Here is a 21,127-nt window from a genome sequence, read left to right as displayed (position 1 = left end):
CCTTAGGACCAAATTAATGGATAAACCTAAAGTTACATATAGAAGGGGGCCCAACATTAAATTTATCCTGGAAAGGAATGTAAAACCTTATATACCCAACAAAGGTATGAAGAAATGTGGTAGATGCCCATATTGTAAATTTATACAGTTAACATCAACATTCACTGTTCTGAGTGAACAGTATGAGGTGCAGGGGATATTTGACTGCAACACAAAAGGGGTAGTCTACTTTGCACAGTGCCAGGCATGTGTCTGCTTCTGTTTGGGGAAAACAGAGAGACACTTTAAACAAAGAATTTATGAACACCAATATAGCATAAATAAACAGAATACTATGAACGCTTTGCTTAGACACATAATGAATGAACCAAGTCATCAGTTTAAATACTTAGTAATTGAGCAAGTAGTACCCAACTATAGGGGGGGGGGACCTTGGGCTTTGAGGTTAGAGGAGCATGAGCTTTTGTGGCAATTAAGGCTCAATGCACACTCATATCCTGAACTAAATGATTATTGCTCCTTGAAATGTATTTTAAAATTAAAGCCACTTTTAAGATAAATATGGAATAAGAACACCAAAATGTATGGTGTTTATTCCTGTTTATATGTTAATATATTAACATATATATATATATATATATATATATATATATATATTTTTTTTTTTTTAAATCAAATAAGAATAATATGTTTGCGAATGAATCATGCAAATTTTTTGATCATATGACTTGATAATCACATGACTTTTTAGGGTGGGTTTGTGATGTCATGAATCAGGAAATGTATTTAAATGTTCTTTTGAATGCCTTTTATTTGTCTGAAGAAGTTCATTTTATTTATGTGAACGAAAGCGCTCACATTAAAAGTTTTTTTAACTATAACTTGGATTATTGGATTATTACCAGCTTCGAGGTGCCTGGATTCCTGTTTTGGATTATTTGCATTGGAAATGCTGACTGTATTGCAAGTGTTAATTACCTTCCAAATGTAAAGTCTAAGCAATGTATAAAGTGTTATAATAAAACATAAATCACACCCAACGGAATGAATGCCTCTCCACATTTTAAAACAGATAGAACAATAAATCCAAGTCAAAAATAGCGGAAGAGGCAACCATGTAATGTGTAGTAATCCAGTTTCAGATGTAGAAGAGGCAACCATGTAACGTGTAGTAATCCAGTCTCAGATGATTTAAGAGATGTGTCCATTTTTATCGTCGCTTTGTGGATGATATTTTTTTTAATTTGGGAGGGTAGCCCAGATGATTTGGGAGTATTTGTAATACAGATGAATGGTATGACAGGAATATCTTAGATTTACTTTGAATTTCTCTCCTACCAAGATAGAGTACCTGGATGTCTATGTGGAGATGGTGATGGACACCCATATTAACACTGGTGTTCATAGAAAGAAGTGTTACAGAAACACTTTTTTACATAGACAAAGTATGCATCCCCACTACACATTCAGAAACATCATAAAAGGACAAGGAATGAGAATTTCTCGTCTTAATGTGACAGACGCTGGGTATAAGCAAGAATTAAATGCATTTAGTGATAGGTTACTTAAATGCAGTTATAGGAAGGATGAAATAAAGAGTGGTTTGATGGGTATCGACTCTCTTAGAGAAGGTAGAGCTGCACCATATTTCTCAGAACATGTTAAAGTTGAAAATGCATATAGGAGGCAATCTTCGAGGCTAAGAATACCTATGTTTTATACCATTGACAATAAGCCCATATCAGATATCATCAACCATCATTGGCGCATTCTGACCACAGATACTGAGATTAGAAATATTGTAGGTGATAGTCCTATGTTCAAATATAAGAACAAACCTAATTTGAAGAAATTGTTATGTCAACCTAATGGAAGGCATGATACTGATGAATTTTTGGGAACTACACCATGTGGACAATGTAATTTTTGTCACTTTGTCAGTACAGGTGATAGTTTTGTACATCCTGACACTGGACAGGTTTTTAAATTTAAGCTGTCTGCTGATTGTAGTACCCCACATGCAGTTTATCTGGCTGTATGCCAAATATGTTCCTCATTCTATGTTGGTAAAACCAACAGAGTATTTTGTAATAGAATGAGGGAACATTTGTATGCCATTAGAGTTAACTATAGTAATAATGCTTTAGCAAAGCATGTCTTGACCAATGGCAGTAAACATACTTTTTGTTTCATGGTCATTGATATTGTGGTACCAGCCATTAGGGAAAGCAATATAAGGAATGGTACAGAGAAGAAGGAAACAAATTGGATATTAAGACTGAGAGCAGATAGAGGGAGAGGCCTCAATGAGAGAGCCTCACTTAAACCTGCTTTGAAATCTATAGGTCTTATGGTTAAATAAGAAAGTTTTTTATATTTTTATTTTTTATGTATTCAGTGTTAGTTTGACTATTTACTTAGAATTTATTCTGCCAACTTTTTATGCATTCTTAGGTAACTACTCAGTTTGGCATTTTAGGATGCCCTCTGCATTAGTGAATTATGTTTATATAATTGTTTCAAGATAATAAGTATTAGATATTGTACCCCTATTTCTATAGGATTGTAGGTTTGTTAGTTCATATATATCTGATGATACTGCTGTGAAGAGTGCTGTTATTTTATTTTATTTATATACTGCATATGTACTTGCATATTTTATGTCAGATTTTCAATTTTGTTAGTTTTTATTCATTTTTACCATTGTTTCTTAATTAAATATAGTTACATTAGTATATTGTTTAGTAACTGTAGATGCAGTCTTGTGAAAGTTATTTCCGTATGTCTTTATCGAGTCTTGTCTCTTTAAGTGTTAATTGTCTGATTATTTCAATAACATGTGATGGGTATAAAAGTATACGTTTTTGATGGTCTGATGAAGCAATTTGTGAAAGCGTTTACCTCTGCGCACTAATAAAAGACATTTTTTACATCTGAGACTGAATTACTACACGTTACATGGTTGCCTCTTGCGCTATTTTTGGCTTGGATTTAATGTATGAAGTGTTACTGAAACTAATTGTATGGTATATCTGAAACAGATCAGAAGTACTAATGAAGTTGGTCCAGTGGTGCAGTATTTCTTTTAAACAAATCAAAGATACTGCTGCACAGAAGTAAACCCATTAGTATGTTTGCATTGTGTTAATTGCGTTGTGATGTTCTGATGTTAGTTTATAGACTATTAACAAATTGTGTATTGAAAAGAAGGGAACCATATCAGTGGGGACTTCTGCAGTGAAAAATAAATTGTATTGTTCACAGCTTTAAAGTATGTAGAGTGAAAACTGATTAGGCTAGTTAAGCAAATTCAAACTCTGTGTATGGTGTTTTACAGCAGTGGAAAAGTGTACACCTTATTAGTGCCAGGGACTTCTTGCTATTGTCAATTGTTCAGTGTTTTAAGAAAATGTAGATGATTATCTGCTAATATTTTCTGTACTGAACTGTATTGAGTGTCAAATATGCTGTTGTGGACAAAACTACTGAAAAACTTGTTTGTTAGCCCTACTTGTAAATATAGCAAAGCAAAGTGATGAGTAGTTTGTATAAAGCACTAACAAATAGTGGAACTTTATACAGCACTGAACCATGCTGAATACTGAGAAGTGACAGGAATAATGTAATGAAGTGGATATAGCAGTATTGTAATGGATGCTGTCTGAGCAGTTATAAGAAACCTGTGACAAATGTATGAAGCCACTAAGTAAACAAAAGTAAGTCTTCCTAAGTAGTAAACTATTAATACTAAAGAACTGGTGTACCTGCAAGAAAAAAAATGTTGATTTTAGGAGGTTAAATGTTGTGACAGGAAAGGGGGGTTAATTCTGAGTAAGACAAGAAAGTGGTTTGATTCTAAATGTTAAAACACATAAAAAAAGAGTTTGTTGATGTGTGGGACAAGAAAGATGTGTTGATTTTTGAAAATAAACCTTCAGAAAGGGAGTTAAGTGTTGTGTAGGACAAGACTGAAAATATAGTGCTTTCTTGGTAAACTGGTTGTGAGTTTCCTGTACAGAACTGAGAGACAAAAAGAGTAATAAGCAAAGCAATACCTGTGCTGCTGTTGTGGAAGTAAAGTAAAACTATGTTGAGGTACATCAGTATGAGTTGCCCAGGGAAAGTGGTGTAGGCCAACTAAATGGGATGCAGTGGACTGTGAGTGCTTTGCACCAGAGTGTATCTGATAGGCAGTAGCAAATGAATGGTTTCCAGTTAAGTGTTGCAAATATGCATAGTGAAACCTTAGAAGAAGTAAGTCTGTTTTTACGTCTTCGTAAACTGGATTAGATTATGCCAAGGGCCAGCACATGAGTTCTGGTAATAAACAAGAACTTGTAGAAAAGGCATTGGCACTTCTGACTGGAGGTATATTGGTACAACAAAGTGTTAACTAAGAACAAGAGAAAGTAAATGAAACACAATCACCCTACAGAATCCAGAAAAATAAAGTGTAGAATTATGAAAATTGGAGAGTGCTGTCTTCTAGCATAAAAAAAACTCATACTGGCGTACAGCAACAGTGGTCCCACTCCACAAGGGGGGTGCCTCTACAGACCCTGGAAACTACCGCCCCATAAGCTTGACTAGCCTGGTCTGCAAAGCTATGGAAAGAATCATTATGGAACTCATAAACGGAGACATAGGGGACCTACAGATGCTTGACCCCACCCAGTTCTGCTTTGTAAAGGGCAGATCCTGCCTTTTAAACCTGGTTGACTTTTTCGAAACAGTCACTAGAGCCATTGATGAGGGCAAAGCAGTCCATACAGCATACCTGGACTTGGCTAAGGTCTTCGACACAATACCCCACTCAGGCATCATAGATAAGCTAAACAGCTTAAAAGTAAACCCTTATGTCACTAGATGGGTTGCAAACTGGCTAAAGGACAGAACCCATAAAGTTAAAATTGCTGGAGCAATGTCATACTCAAAGCCAGTCACAAGTGGTGTCCCACAGGGATCTGTCCTGGGACCCCTCTTGTTCGGCATTTATTTCTCAGATGTTAAAGCAAACATGGGAGGGCTGTGGCTGACAAAGTTCACAGATGACTGCAAACTAGGCGCCATAGTCAATACACCAGCAGATACACACATCCTACAAAAAGGCCTCACTGAAACGGACAACTGGTGCCATAGTCACGGCCTTAAACTAAATGCCAAAAAATGTATAGTCATCCCTTTTGGAAAAAACAAAGTACCCACAAATTATCACATAGACAGCAACCCACTGAGTACGGAAAAAGTAATCTGAGACCTAGGGACCCAAGTAGACAGCGACCTCTCATTTGACACCCACGTTGCCAAAGTGGTTAGAAAAATATTCTACCTTGCACACCTCATCATGAAGGGTTTCACATCCAGATCCAAGGATGTCATTGTACCCCTATATTCCTCCCTCATCAGACCCATGATTGAGTACAATGCCCCATTTGGTATGTACCTCACCCGGCACTTGCAACAGCTGGAGAGACCACAAAAGTACCTCACCAAAAGGATCAAGGGTCTCCAACATATGTCTTATTCTGCCAGACTAAAGAAACTTCAGCTCTATTCAGTAGCATACCGCCTGCTCAGAGGTGATCTCTGCCTGATGTACAAGGCCATGTCCAATCAGGATCTGATGGACATGCTCCACCTCAAAAAATCCCAATGCATCAGTACCACGAGAGCTAAAGACTTAAACCTTGGCACAAGTATGAATAGGACATGCTGGAGGGATAGATTCATAACCCAGAGGCTTCCCATGCTTGGGAACAGGATCCCAGTTCGTATTAGGCAGAGCCCCTCACTGACTCTCTTCAAGAGAAATCTTGATGAGTGGATGGGAGATCGTAAGTTTACCCCAGGGGTCACATCTGTGTCACTGCTAGACAGGGGCACAGTAAACTAATTCTATTATATAAAGGGACCTTCACTGTGTCACTACTAGACAGAGGCACGGTATTCTAGATTTATTCTGTACATTTTTGTACCATTTCATGGGGTGGCAAAAGCCACATCACTATGGCTAGGCTTACAAATGCCCCAGGGCAGATAGCCTAGTACTATACTATGAAACTATGAAACTATACCTATGGTAAATCAGGTGATTTCTGAACATAAAATAAAATAACAGATGCATTTACAAGGTTATTGGCTGATCTTGCATGGCTCCCAAGTATGCAACAAAATATACAAGATTCAGGATTTTTGCTTGGAAGTCTTTACATAGGTAGTTTTATACCCCAAGCAGACTTCAAAGAATTTTGTCCTGAAGAAGATTGCAAATGTTGGGGGCATGATGGGGAAGAAACAAGTAATTGGGAACATATTTTTGGGTGTGTATTGAGTTAGTAAACTTTAAAAATTCCCTGCAGACTACTATGTCAGAAATACTCTTCTTCTTGTTCTTTCGGCTGCTCCCGTTAGGGGTCGCCACAGCAGATCAACTGTTTCCATTTCTTCCTGTCCTCTGCATCTTTCTCTGTCACACCAACCACCTGCATGTCCTCTCTCACCACATCCATAAACCTTATCTTAGGCCTTCCTTTTTTCCTGTTACCTGGCAGCTTCATCCTTAGCATCTTTTTCCCAATATACTCTGCATCCCTCCTCAGCACATGTCCAAACCAACATAATCTTGCCTCTCTGGCTTTGTCTCCAAACCTTCCAACCTGGGCTGACCTTCTAATATACTTATTCCTAATCCTGTCCATCCTCGTCACACCCAGTGCAAATCTTAACATCTTCAACTCTGCCACGTCAAGCTCTGACTCTTGCCTTTTTGTCAATGTCACTGTCTCCAACCCATATAACATAGCTGGTCTCACTACCCTCTTGTAGACCTTCCCTTTCACTCTTACTGGTACTTGTCTGTCACAAATCACTCCTGACACTCTTCTCCATCCACACCATCCTGCCTGTACTCTCTTCTTCACCTCTCTTCCACACTCACCATTACTCTGAACTGTTGATCCCAAGTACTTAAACTCATCCACCTTCATCACCTCTACTCCCTGCATCCTCACCATTCCTCTATCCTCCCTCTCATTCACACACATATATTCTATCTTAGTCCTACTGACCTTCATAGTGAGCAAATTGATGTAACTAAAGAAATTATTTCTTTGGGCTATGATACAAAATCAGAATTGTCTAGACATAGTAAGGCCTTGTTGAGTTTAATTCTGGTGGCTGCCAAAAAAAAGCAATTACTAGAAAATACAAATCAAAGTCTAAATCAACTGTACTAGATGTAATGAAACAGAGATAAAAAAAACTGGAAGTGGGATCTTTAGAGATGGGCAGGAGCAAATAACTTTGATTGTTGAGGAGGAATGACATTTAAGGGGAAGACAATAACTGAATGAGCTATGTAATATTCAGTTGACAATGACGATACAGATGATTATATGTGATGTATAATGTGTGCAACTGAAAATATGTCAATATGGTTTGTTTTAATTTATATAAATGTATGATTGCCTATGTTATAAGTGATAATTTAGTAAAGATGTTTCTTGATTAAAAAAACAATTATTGTCTGATCTTGACCTACAAAAGAAGTATCACATTATAACAAAGAAGTTGTCCATTTATCCAGTAGGCTGTCTGAAATGTCTGTGTTATGGGAAATAGTGAAATACCAAATGAGGCTTAAAAGACCTAAGTCAAGAGATATCGAAAATCAAAAAGAAAAATAATAAAGTAACTTGATAATTAGACCTTTAAAGACAAAAGGAAAGCCAGTGCCAGACCCAAACTGACACTGTATGTTTGCAAAGTGAAGGAAAAACTGTGGAATATCTACAAAAGGTTAATAGTTCCCTGCTTTACCTAAAAATGAAGTTATCAGACCATATAAGCTGAAAATGAATCACTGAAAGTACAACCTTAGGAGGGCAGAAACAGACTTGAGAATATTACACAAATTTATAGTCACAGCAATGAAGTGGCCAAGTCTGTACAACAAAATAAATTTAAAAACATAAATGAAAGTAACAGTTGGCACTGATTTTATTTATTTGTTTTTATATACATTAATTAGTTGAGGTTGTGTGCAAAGAAATACAAATTACTTAAGTGCATTTAGTGCATATCAGAACTAGAATAGAAATACAAAAAGATTGAAACTGTCTTAAATGTACCACAAGAAAAAGAGACGACATTAAGTGGCAGAATGTGCAACCAGTATGGTGCCAAACTGATCCAAGGAAAAGAAAGTATCTTTTCATACCTCTATTGAATTATCCCTTAAGACATAGGCAAACATGCATTTATATAAAATAAAACAAACCATGTTAACATGTTCACAGTTAAACAAACATTATACATCACATATATTCTTTTATACATTTATCATCAATCCAACATTACATAACTTGATCAATTCCTGTCTTCCCTTAAACCTCACTCCTCCTCTAAAACATTATTCTGCATGTACTATTCCCACAATTTCCATGTTTTCTATGTACTTTGCTTCTATCTTTTCTAAAGCTCCTGCTTCTGGTTCTTTTATATCTATTACAATATTCACTACTTCAAATACAATTAGTTTAGACTTTGATTTCAATTTTCTAGTAATTGCTTTTTTGGCAGCCACCAGAGTTAAACTTAAGGTCATTCAAATCCTGTATCCCAGCTCAAAAAAATAGTTCCTTAGTTATGCCCATCTGCTTACCCAATATTTCTGACAAAATGCCCTGTAGGAAGTCTTTAAAGTGTTCCAGCTTATTACACTTCCAATGTATACATTCGTAATTACCTCTTCTCCATCACACCTCCAGCGTGTGGCATCTACCTGTAGACAAAATTCTTTGGAGTCTGCTTGAGGTATAAAAATACCTATGCAGACATTTTCAAGCAAAAATTCTAAATATTCTAGACTCTGTTGCATATTTGGAAGCCATACATACATCTTCCCATTATTTCTTTGTGAATTGCTTATCCAGTCTGTCTTCCCAATCTTTTCTAACCTCCTCTGATTGATTCCTGTAGTTATCATGCAATATTTTATATGCACTAATAATTATCCCTTTTTTAACAGCAGCTTCTGTTCTACAGTAGATTTAACTAAAAACTCTACCAGAACAGATCTTTCACTTCATATTTCCCTTTCCCTTTCTATTTGCCTATATTCTGATATCAATTCCTGGTAAGGAATGCAGTCTCTAGTCTGCAGTGCAAATGTCTTCTTGTCCTCTTCTCATTCTATTACTTCTCCCTCTTTAGTTATTCTCTCCCAATATCTTGGCTCCTTTGCCAGTTTTATCCAGTAAATTCCAGCCCCCTCTTTGACTAGTTTCTGCACCCCTAATTGCAGTCATCCCTATCAGCAGAATCTACTTTCTCCATTCTCATGTTGGCTTAATTTTCAGAATACTTTCTGCTACTTTATGAATTAATATTATGAATGGCTGCTGTTAATCTCCTGAAGGACCTGCATCCAAAATCCCAGACTCTCCTTATTTCCTGAATTTCCCTCATTTCATCATTATCCATTTCCACTTTGAATTATAGTTTCTGCTTATGTTATGTATATGAGCCTTAACTGTGTAGCTCTAAAATATCCAAGTCAGGTAATTCTAAACCACCTTGTTTATTAGAAGGATCCACTTATCCATCTTGTCCCTTGTAATCTTCTCCTTTAAATCCTTTAACACTTTATTAATTACTATCCACAAATTGCCCTCTAGAAGAAAGTATCTTTGTTGATGAAAATTCAGTAACTGAGCCAGTGATTGAGACACAGCTCGTGCAACAAAACAAAGGTTTCAAACAGCCTGAGATCATGGAACCCCTAACCAAACATACAACCACCAAGTGGAAAAAAAATTGGAAACTGGAGTAATATTCCCTAAATCTGATGTACCAGTGCTGAAAAGACAGACTGCTATGATTAATCATAAATGCAATGAGCTGGAAAAATTAAAATCAGCACTTTGGTCATAGTGTGCTAAAAGTTAGGCAGGGTAACTATGTGTGTCTAACCACATGTGACAAGATCAAAGTTACCTTAAGTAAGGCTTTGGATTCAGCTTATAAGGAGTTAACAGAGCAGCATAAACTACATACTAAAAAACATGCAGAAATAAAGTTGAACTCAAAGAATAAGAAAGCAAAAAATGAAACATTAAAACATTATAGAGGCCTTATCAGGTGACCCAGAAGGATGGTGTCCCTACTGCGACCCAGGTGGCTGGGGTTGGATTAGCAATTCTGGCACTAAAGGAACCAGACTGTGAGGGGGGAGGACCGAAGAGGTGTGACCCATTCACCACTTATGCAGATAAGGATTGTGGGTGCTTAGAGATTTGAGATTTCTCCAGTGAAGACTGAGAAAACCGCTTCATATGCTTGCGTGAAAGAGCAGGACTTCTTGCTGGAAGCATCCCTTGCAGAAGTAAGGGATGGCTAGTGTGGATAGACCATTGCACTTCCCCTTTTGGCTCTGTGAATCAAGTGTTCACAGGAAGCATAGGGCTTAAATGAAAACTCTCAAACCACTCCTAATGGTTATCTAGGTGGCAGCCCCTTCTAGTCAACTCTGACCCCGGTGAAGGTGAAGGAATAGGATGATTGGCCTTGTTGAAGGCTGATGACCAACAAACAGTGGGGGCAAAGAGAGTTAAAAAAAAAAAAAGAAATCATTGAGAAAATGAAACTCAGTAAAAGGAAATGGACACTAAACATATATATGCTAAGTCAAACTTTGTACCAGTACCAAGAAGAAAGTAAAGTGCTTTTAAAGTGCGCAGCCAAACTGATGCGTCTGGGGGAGAGTTCCTGCCCCCCAAAACTGTACATAACATTAGCCAATCATGGTGCTATTTGTTCATAAGTTGGGCGTATAGTCATATAGTATCTAGTCTGGAGTAATATTAATCATGTACCAAGGAATTTATGGGCCAACAGAGGTGAAATCTAGAAGGTTCATCCCTGCAAGTCTGAGATGGGTGGATCATGTGGTATAATGCATCCTATCAAGAGTTGTAGGGTGTGTGGAGCTGCAGTTTTGGCAAGTCTAGGAGCACAATCCATACCAGCCTTGAATGAAAGAAGCCACACCCTTTTTAATAAAAGTGTGAGCCATAGAGAGAGTGATTACAAAAGAGATATGGGCAGAGAGAGGGAGTGCTGTGCTGAGATGTAAACTTGGGGCTGTATAGCATGAGGGTCTGAGTACAAGAGATGTTGGCCTCTCAAGAGGTAAAGGATTTGAACTATGAGATTTTTACCTTAACTGAATGTTGAGTTCTTCACCTAGACTGAACATTGTGAATACTCTGTATAATAAAATAGTATGATGGCAAAATATATATATATATATATATATATATATATATATATATATATATATATATATAGATATATATATATATATATATATATAGTTCGACTTTCATATGGCCGAGACCATATGATCAATCTTTTAAGTTCAAACACCTGATAACAAAAAAGGAAAAAAAAAAATAAAAATTACCATGAATGTTTTTAGCAGGGGCCAAGCCCCCCTGCACCCCCTGCTATTTAAATATACCAACTCTGAGACTGCACTACAGTGAGGAAAAGGAAAATCTTCCTGTTCCACGCTGTATGAAGATCTCTTTTCAGAATGTTCGAACTTTTAAAAGTTTGATCATATGGTCTCGGCTATATGAAAGTCAAACTTTTAAAAGTTCGATCATCTGTAAGGGACTGTACTGCAAAAAAGTCACTGTAAATAAATAATGCTGAAACAACGCAATGAGCCTCCAGGTTGTTTACCAGTGTTACAAGGGAGAAATAAATTAAGGTCACTGCAAATGCTGAACTTCCCACTGTAACATCCTTAAGTTAGAGAAGACTGACTGAGCAAAAACATTAAATTTCTGTGTTAATTAATATCCTGAACTAATAAATGAATATTTCTTTCACAGTTGGATATGAAGTATCTGTCTCCACTATTATTGTCTTATGAAGACAGGATGAGAGAAAAGGATATTACACTTGCTACCTATGAGGTAAAATATAACGGCACTTATTACTGGATCTTTCAATTTTTTAAACACCTTTATTGAATTATCACTTGTGACAGACAAACATATTTATAGAAAAAAATGAAACCATATTAACAAGTTCACATTTACAAACATTGTACATTTCATATATTATTTTGTACCATATAATCAATGCAACATTGCTATTCCTTTGTCTCAGTAAAATAAGTTCTGCTTGACTATACTAAAATTGCATACTGTGAAACTTTTCTTAGTATTTTATTATGTTGTGCCTACTATTTAAATGTATGTATTGTTTAAATCATTGCACTGCTATGATAGTGTATGTTTTACTCACTGCTTGAACTACTGCAATGTTTGTATTGTTCTTTGTGGAGCTTTTCTCCTTGGGCCTCCACTGAAAATGGGTACCTGTTGGCACAGTGGACCTTCCCGGTAAACAAATGCAAATAAATAAATAATAATACATTGATCAATTCCTGCCTCATTTCTCCTCCAAAACATTTTTATTTATGTATTGTTAACACAGTTTCCATTTTTTCCGTGTAATTTACTCCTACTATTTTCTAAAGATTCCACTTCCTGTTCTTTTATCTCTGTTACAATATTCACTACTTCAATTATAGTTGGTTTAGACTTTGATTTAATTTTTCTAGTAAATGCTTTTTTGACAGCCATCAGAATTAAATGTAACAAGGCCTTACCACTTCTAGGCAATTTAGGTCTTTTATCCCAGCTCAAAAAATCGTTTCCTTAGGTACACTCATTTGCTTGCCCGGTATTCCTAACAGAGTACTCTGTAGGGAACTTTTAAAGTCTGCCAACTCATTACACTCCGAGAACATATGCTCCCAGGTACGTCTTTCTTCACCATTACATCTCCAATATTTGTCATCTACCTGAGGAAAAATTCTTTTGAGTCTGCTTGGAGTATAAAAGTATCCATGCAAACACATCCAGACAAAAATCCTAAATTTGATAGATTGTGTTGCATTTGGGAGCCATACGTATGTCCTCCCTTTTATTTCTTTGTGAGTTGCTTATCTAATCTCTATTCCATATTTTTTCTGATCTCCTCTGATTGATTCCTTTAGTTATTGTGCAGTATTTTATTTGCCATATTAATTATCCTTTTTTTAACAGCCGCTTATGTCCTAGATTCAATTAAAAACTCAGCCAGTGCAAGTTTTTCATTTAGAATTTTCCTGTCACTTTCTCTTTGTCTGTACAGGTCTTTCATTTAGAATTCCCCTATCTCTTTTTCTCTGTCTGTACTCTGATATCAATCCCTGATAGGGAATGCAATCTCTTGCTTGCAATCCAAATTATTGTGAGCACTCAGAAAAGTCTGCTCCCAGTAACAATAGGGGTTCTACAAGGCTCCATTCTTGGTTTCTTGGTCTTCTGTTATTTACTATATTCACCAACAACCTTTACACCTCTACTTTCCATGCCTCAGTCATCCAGTATGCAGATGACTCTACATTAGTCTGTGCCTCCCCTTCCCCCCAGGAACTACACCAGCAAACTCAAGCTTCCTTTCTCTCTGTTGAATCTTGGGTCACTGACCACCATTTAATACTCAACCCAAACAAAACAAAAATTATCATCTTCCAACTTACACAACCCACCATTCCTGACCTCTCATTTAACATCATATCCAGTAACAAAACTATCATATCTCCTATTACCCACACAAAACTTCTTGGGGTTGTGATTGACTGTAACATGTAATTCAATATCCATATCTCTCTCAACATAAAAAAAGTCCATAAAATACTAGGTACAGTATTTAAAAATAAACAGTTCTTAAACACTGCTAGGACCACTATTGCATCACACATGTCATCTCTACAGTACTGTATGCCTCTCCAATCCTCACCAACCTTAGAAAGTCATACTTATCCAAACTCGAAGCCTGCTATAACAAATCTGCCAAATTCGCTACCGACAGTTCTTACAGATCTCATCATTGTCTAGCTCTCAAACATCTCAATTGGCTTGAACTTCCTCACCTACTTCTATACAATCAACTTACCCTGTCACATAAAATTCTATATCAGCCAGAGAAAACGCCTTCACTACAAGACGTGATAATTCCATACTCCTGTACCAGAGCCTCCGCTCCACTAACAAACTTCTCTTCAAAATAACTGAAGATAATAATGCCACTGGTTCATCCCTCTACTCCAGCACAATAGCCAAACAATGGAATAAACTTCTGCCTCTCATCAGAGCTATAGCTTCCATACATGAATTTAAAAAGTCCTTAAAATCACAATTATTGAACTCATGGCTCTGCAACTGCGACAGTCCAGGTTAATACTAAGACCCCTCCCTTCTCTCACTCTATCTCCTTATTTCTGTACTTAATAATCACACCTTCATCCCATACTTCTCCTGTCCTCACATCCCTATAATCATACCTACCTGCACCTTACCCTTGCTGTACTTATGTCAGCTGTTAAAGAGTAACAACCACTTTCTGTTGAAACTAATACTGTTGGTGCTAGTATATAATTTTTTTCATATGTTAAATAATACTACTTGACATTAATGTACTGTACTGTGTGAATTCAAATTGAAGATTATTATTGTGTGTGTAAATGTTATTTGTGGAGCTTTTCTCCCCGGACTTCCACTGAAAAAGGACCCATGTCCAGTCAGACTTTCCTGGTAACCAAATGTAAAATAAATAAATAAATGATAAACTGGCCATGTGATTTGAGGACTGTTTCCATCCATGATAAACCAAATGAGTTGGAGATGGTAGTAGTACTATTTAGATTAGTACATGAAGTGGCTGTACATTCCCAGTTTCTAGCTATGTTAAGACTGTATGTAATCTCTTAGTGGCTTCATAGTCCTAGCATAGTCTCCCACATCTTCTTTTGATTCTGCTTTATTTTCCTGAAATAATTTATTAAAACAGGAGTCCAAAATCTGTCTGCAGGATAGATAATCTTAATTTTATTGTTCCATTTTGTTGCGTGCATTATGAATGTTGTCACTGCATTATTCTCAAAATATTGATTGTGACATTAAGAATGTATTCCCCTTCCCTGTCTGTAGTGCAGGTTTGATTTTCTTGTCCAGCAACTCACACTTGTGTTTTTGTCACAGTGTACCATAGTATCCACTAAAATTAATGAGTGGATGAAGGAACAGGCCACATAAAAAGTTCAAAATGTGAAGTGTATTCATTTAACCCTTTAAAAAAAAGTAAGCAGGATTAAGTGCTTTTAAAATTTTAGTGATTAATTTTATTTCTGCATTCCCACTAATTAATTCAGTGAAGATATAAAGGGAGGGGAATCTATATACTTGTTATTCTGATGAAGTCTCCCAAGAGAGATGAAAGCGATTAATCCTGGTTATTTATTTTTTATTTTTAAATGGTTAAATAAATACATTTCATATTTTGAACTTTTCATGATGCCTGCTTCTTCACCCACTTATTTGAAGTTTTTGAGTTACCATTTTTGAGTGGGATACCCAATTGCAAAGGTTCATAACCACTAATATTAATAATATCCCTTAAGCAGTGGCCATTCAGACACACTAACAAATTTAAAGATATCCACAGCCTCAAAATCTCATACTATGGTCTGTAGTAACCTTTTATTTTTTTTTTCAAATAGAAATTTTATTGATTTTACCATACTCGTATATCACAAACAATTGCAGATTAATCATGTACAGTACAATAGAAGATAACACAAACACTGCACATTATGTACAATATATACAATTGTGCCGCTTAAGAACAGTAAAATCACTGTGAATTTACTTAAGGTAAGCCTAGATGAAATAGGATAGGTATAATGACCGCACACACTATATTACTCTTTAGTTAATGTTTGAGGAGTAGTTATAGGAGGGGAATTAGTATTAACCTTAGAATTGAGCCACCTTTAACTTGGGTTAAGGGTAACAGGGAGAGATAAAAGAAATAGATAAGCATAATTGTTAGCTGTCGGACAAGAGTTCAAATATGAAGTTCCAAAGTTTCTGGTAGTAGGCCTGCTTATGGGGGTTAGTTATTAAAAGTTTTTGAGAAGTAATGTATTTGACAGCCAACCCCCTAAAACCTCTCCAGGACATCTTAGGACGGTCTATCCAATGTTTGGTAATGTAAAATTTAACTAAAAGACAAAGTGTAACTAAGATATGTAATTTAATTTAGGTATTTTAATGCTGGTAACATGTAATAATGCCATTTCCCAGGACAGGGTTGATTAATGGTAACCCATTTTGTCAAGTCTCACCTTGAGAGAGCACCCAATACTGTGGGAATATCTGCAGAACCATAAAATATGTGTGATGTCTGCCTGGGGAAAGGAACAGCAGGGACATGAGGTGGACACATTTGAGTCAAATTTGTTTAAGTGGACTGGAGTGAAGTATAAGTTGTTGGTAACCATAAATTGTGCATAGGTAAGCTTTTTGAATGGGGAAAACAGAAGTTTGGATTTAATGGCTGAAAGTTTCTGATCTACTGACAGATTTGTCCCTTGATGATCCCAATATTCTGCATATGCAATTTTTCCCTGATATAGAATTGAGATAATAAGTTTATATGATTAGGATAGCATACTTTTCTTGCTGGCTACGTTTTGTAGCAGTTTGGCCTCCAGATTGCAGTCAGAATCAGTAATAGTGTGGCCATGAAGTAGAGATATAATAATTTTCCGTATTTGCCTCAAAATAATGATATATTTTTTAGGTAAGTTTAAGTGGATTAGAAGTTCTGTTAATGATGAGCGACTATGTTTATGGATATCCCATAGTGTGTATTCTCTTATTAAGGGGTATTCAGTCAGATTGATCATGCTGGAGTTCAGTTTGACATCTGTGTTAAGGTGGATGGACTGGAAAAGGGGAAGTGCATTTTCTAGGTTCAGGGATTTAAATAACTCGTGAAAGGTTTTGATTATGACTTTTAAGGTATGCTGTAGTTTCAAATCTTTGAGAGTTAATGGACTTAAAAACGGGAGAGCTTTAGGGTTAAATTTGTTAATCAAGGCGTGATTATGCCACATTTTTACCCAGAGGGGAGTCCATGTGTCATAATTTGGGCTGTGATTGGCAATTGTAGTTATTCTATTGGCATGCATAATTCTATAATATAGTTGCAAATCAGGCATAGCAAGACCTTCCTTGATTTTTGGAAGGATAAGTCTTGGATAAGATACTCTTACAGATTTGGGGTGCCATATGAATTTCGCAAATGTTTTATGTACTCTAGTGAAACAGACACTAGGAGTGAAGGAGAGGGACGCATGGAGATGATATAGAAACTTTGGCAGGATATTCATTTTAATGATAGAAGTTTTAGCTAGAATAGGGAGTTTCATCTGTTGCCATCTAGACATATCTTGCGAAATAGCCGTCCATGCGTTTGTTAAGTTACAATGTAAAATGGAAGAAGAAGAGTGATCAGAAGAGACTCCTAGATATTTGAAGGAGTATACTATGTGGAAAGATGAGTCTGGAAAAAAGTTTTGTCTATGGTCTAAAGGATTGATTGGGAAAATATATGATTTGTTTTTGGTTAATTTGGTAGTCAGAGATATAAGCAAATGTGTTCAAGGAAGTGATTATTTTTTAGTGTCTGACATGGGGTGTTCAAAGTAAATGTTCAGGTCATCCGCAAATGCAGTCAAGCTGGTGCTGGCATTGAGAATTCTGGGGATTGAGTGGTATGTTTTCTGTGATACAGATAGGAAGAAGGGTTCTAGATATAAATTAAAAAGAAGAGGGGACAGAGGACACCCTTGTCTAGTGCCGTTTGAGATTTTTATTGGCTGTGAATATTGCTTGTTTATATAAAGGCAGGTGTAAGAGCTGTTATATAGTATTTTGATGATGTTAACGAATCCGGGGGGGATGTCGAAGTAAGATAGCACTACGAACAGAAGGTTCCAATTGACCCTGTCAAATGCTTTGCATGCATCTAATATCATTGCATATCTTGGGTTTCTATCCTTCTTGTTAAGGTTAATCATAGTCTCCACAGTTAAAGTATTGTCCCAATTGTGTCTGCTAGACATGAAACCTGCTTGTTCCACAGAAATTAGGGAATTTATAACTTTTTAAGTCTTTCAGCTAGTATGGCAGATAACATTTTTATGTCAGTATTCATGAGGGAGATTGGCCTGTAATTGTTAAGGTTCGATTTATCTAGACTGTTCTTGGGGATTAGTATGGTCTTTGACTGGTTAATATAGAGGTCTACAGTGCCATTATTTGGTATGCAATCATATAGTTTGAGTAGGATGGGAGCTAAGATATCTTTGAATGATTTGTAAAAAGCTGGGGAATAGCCATCTGGACCTGGAGCTTTCCCTAGTTTAAGTTTTTCAATGGCCTTAATAACTTTTTGGATAGTCAGAGGAGTAGAAAGGAAAACTTTCTGGTTTTCATTTAATTTTGGAAATGTGAGGTTGTTAAGATAGTTTTCCATCTCTGCACATGGGGTTTGAAGATTACTGCTAGCATAAATTTTGGAATACACTTGGTGAAATAGTTGAATAATTTGAGCATCTGATTTATAAAATGTATCCTGATGTTGAATAAGGGCAATTCTGGGAGAATTAAGCTTATTTTTGATCAATCTAGCTAGTGCTTTAGAGGGAGTTTGAATCCATTCGGAATATTTAGTTATGAATCTTAATTCTTGAAAGGAGTAATTGGACTGGTGTAATTCAAACAGCTCTCTTTGTTTATTTATCATATTATTTTCTGTAGCTAAGGTGTAATACACTTGAAGCTTATTATCTAGTTATTAATCTCTGAGATTAGGTGGCTCTCCTTTTCTTTCCTCTTTTTTTAAGGTAGGTGTATTTTTGTATAAATATACCCCTATGAACAGTTTTACACACCGCCCCGCGAACGTCATATGGGATATCAAGGTCACGAGAGTCAGAATTTAATTCATTTAAAATATTGGTAATCTCTTCATAACTGTCGGGTCTTTCAAGATATTGCTGTTCAGAGACCAGTTAAAACCTCTATTAATTAGGGATGGGTTAGGTGTAAAGTTTAACCCTAAAGCAATAATTGAATGTTCTGAAAAGAATCTAGGCTCAGTTGAAAAATTTATTTGCCAGTTAGTTAATGTGCTAGACATTATAAAGAAATCTATGCAGGACCAAGAATTATGACACTTAGAGAAGTAAGTTTAAATGTTGTTGTTCCTGGTCTTACTATCAAGGGATAATGGGTCGACTAAATCAAAGTCAGAGATTAATTCCATTAAAGCTAGGGAGTCTTGTGTGCTATAGGCTTTGGATTTATTAGAACGGTCCATTTTAGGGTCAATTACTGTGTTCCAATCCCACCCAAGGATATAAAAATGGTTAGGGAAATTAAATAGCATATTATACACTTTTAAGATAAATCCCTGTTGTCCTGAGCATGGTCTATAAATGTTTAGGAATAGAATTGGTTTATTGAGAAGTGGAGTTAGGCACGTGAGGTAACACCATCTACCTTCCTGATCAGCACCTTTGTCAATAATAGATGGTTTAAATGTGTTTTTAGTAATAATCGATACTCCCTTAGAGTTACAGCTGGATCCCGATGAAATAATGTCTTTTATCCATTTCCTATTGTTTTCCCTGCCCCAGTCTTCATTAATTGTATGTGATTCTTGAATATAACAAATATATGATACTGATTTAGTCAGTAGGTGCATTAGTAAATTCCTTTTTTTTTTAATCCTTGAGTCCTCTGACATTCCAGGAGATAATGCTCCAGGCCTTATCTATACTTAAGGGGACTAATAGTTAAATTGTTTGGGTTTATAGAGTGACTAGAGAGGAATGGATTAATAAGTGGCTCAACCTTGATCCGTAGATTAGAATTGTGTGTGACAGCTAATAAAAACCCAGCACAAGACTCTCTCAAAACTACCCAAGTGCCTACACAGCGAAATAGTAAATAGGAAAACATGACTCTAAAATAATTATGTAGTAAACAAGTGTAACAGAACTAAAACAGTATTTACAAAATATATACATCTTTGAGTCATTTCCAAAAGATGTCATCTTTAACCCTTCTTATCTAATCCAGCTAGCTTCTACTGAGGATTCTACCAGCTACAGAGAATACACAAGTGCTTAGTTGTTGAGCCTGTTTATAAAATAAGGCAGGGGAATTAATTAAGCAACTATTTATACTAGTATCAAATTATTGATCAAGCAGAAGGTATCTAATAAAATGTACAGAAGAATATCTCTCTAAAACTAGTCAGATATTGATTCATACATTTGATTTTCATTCCCTTCTCTCAGGTTATATCCTGATTTACTGCTGTATTGATGACAAGAAATGTCCCAGAATAACATTAGTAGGAAACCAACAATACAAATGTTGCAGTAATACCTTATGGTGCTGTTCAAGTGATTATAACACACAGTAAGAAATGCAGAAAACTTTAAAACACAAAAGGAAAAAACTGCCTTTCCCAGTCACTTATGACTGTTGACATAAAATGTCTCCAACTGGATTTAAGACCTTTGTTATGTCAGGTTAATTTACATCGGGCTTTCCCTAGAAGCCTAGGGCATTACATTGTGCCTGAGCATCAGGCCACAGATAAATGAGTGACTTTTTTCATCTGGGGGGAATCAGAAAGAGGCACACTAGGTCACATTCACCCCACAAAGACTAATCATCTCTATCAGAGCGATCCAGTCGGGACGTGCTAAAACGGGAATCAGACAGCACAACATGCCATATGTTTATGTGTAGGTGACTTCAGACCTCAATTCTGTGTCTGATACACTGTAGTAACCTTTTAAAACTAGCAGTTATTCTGTGCAAATCTTACCATCTTGGAGTTTCAGCTCTGACTGTAAAGGCTGACAGAAGAGTTCAACTTCGCTCATACCGAAATGCAAATCTTGAATATGGCATTGATAATAAAAAATTTTTCCAGCAAGCAGAGGTTTATGTGGTTTCATTTATTTATGGCAATATAGGTTAGCAAGCTGGCCCAGATCACATTATGTACATTTTTTGTCTTTGCTCTTGTGTATTATATATATATATATATATATATATATATATATATATATATATATATATATATATATATATATTTCTGTTATGTATTTACAGTTAAGCTAAGTCATTATTGA

General features: G+C 36.1%; 1 protein-coding gene across 3 annotated transcripts in view; it reads left to right on the top strand.

Annotated features, from left to right (window-relative positions):
- The window catches only part of CEP89 (centrosomal protein 89), a 1,387,439-nt gene that overhangs the window by 927,504 nt on the left and 438,808 nt on the right, over nt 1-21,127 (top strand). For all 3 annotated transcript variants that reach the window (XM_044081875.1, XM_044081874.1, XM_044081873.1), the window contains one exon: nt 11,901-11,984. In XM_044081875.1, the coding sequence (XP_043937810.1) occupies nt 11,901-11,984 (84 nt within the window). The remainder of the gene's footprint in view (nt 1-11,900; nt 11,985-21,127) is intronic.

The sequence above is a fragment of the Protopterus annectens genome, chromosome 8.part1 (assembly GCF_019279795.1).
Source record: "Protopterus annectens isolate FY-2018-M chromosome 8.part1, PAN1.0, whole genome shotgun sequence".
NCBI lineage: Eukaryota > Metazoa > Chordata > Ceratodontiformes > Protopteridae > Protopterus > Protopterus annectens.
The sequence above is the reverse complement of the archived record's forward strand: the minus strand, read 5'-3'. Positions and strand labels throughout refer to the sequence as shown.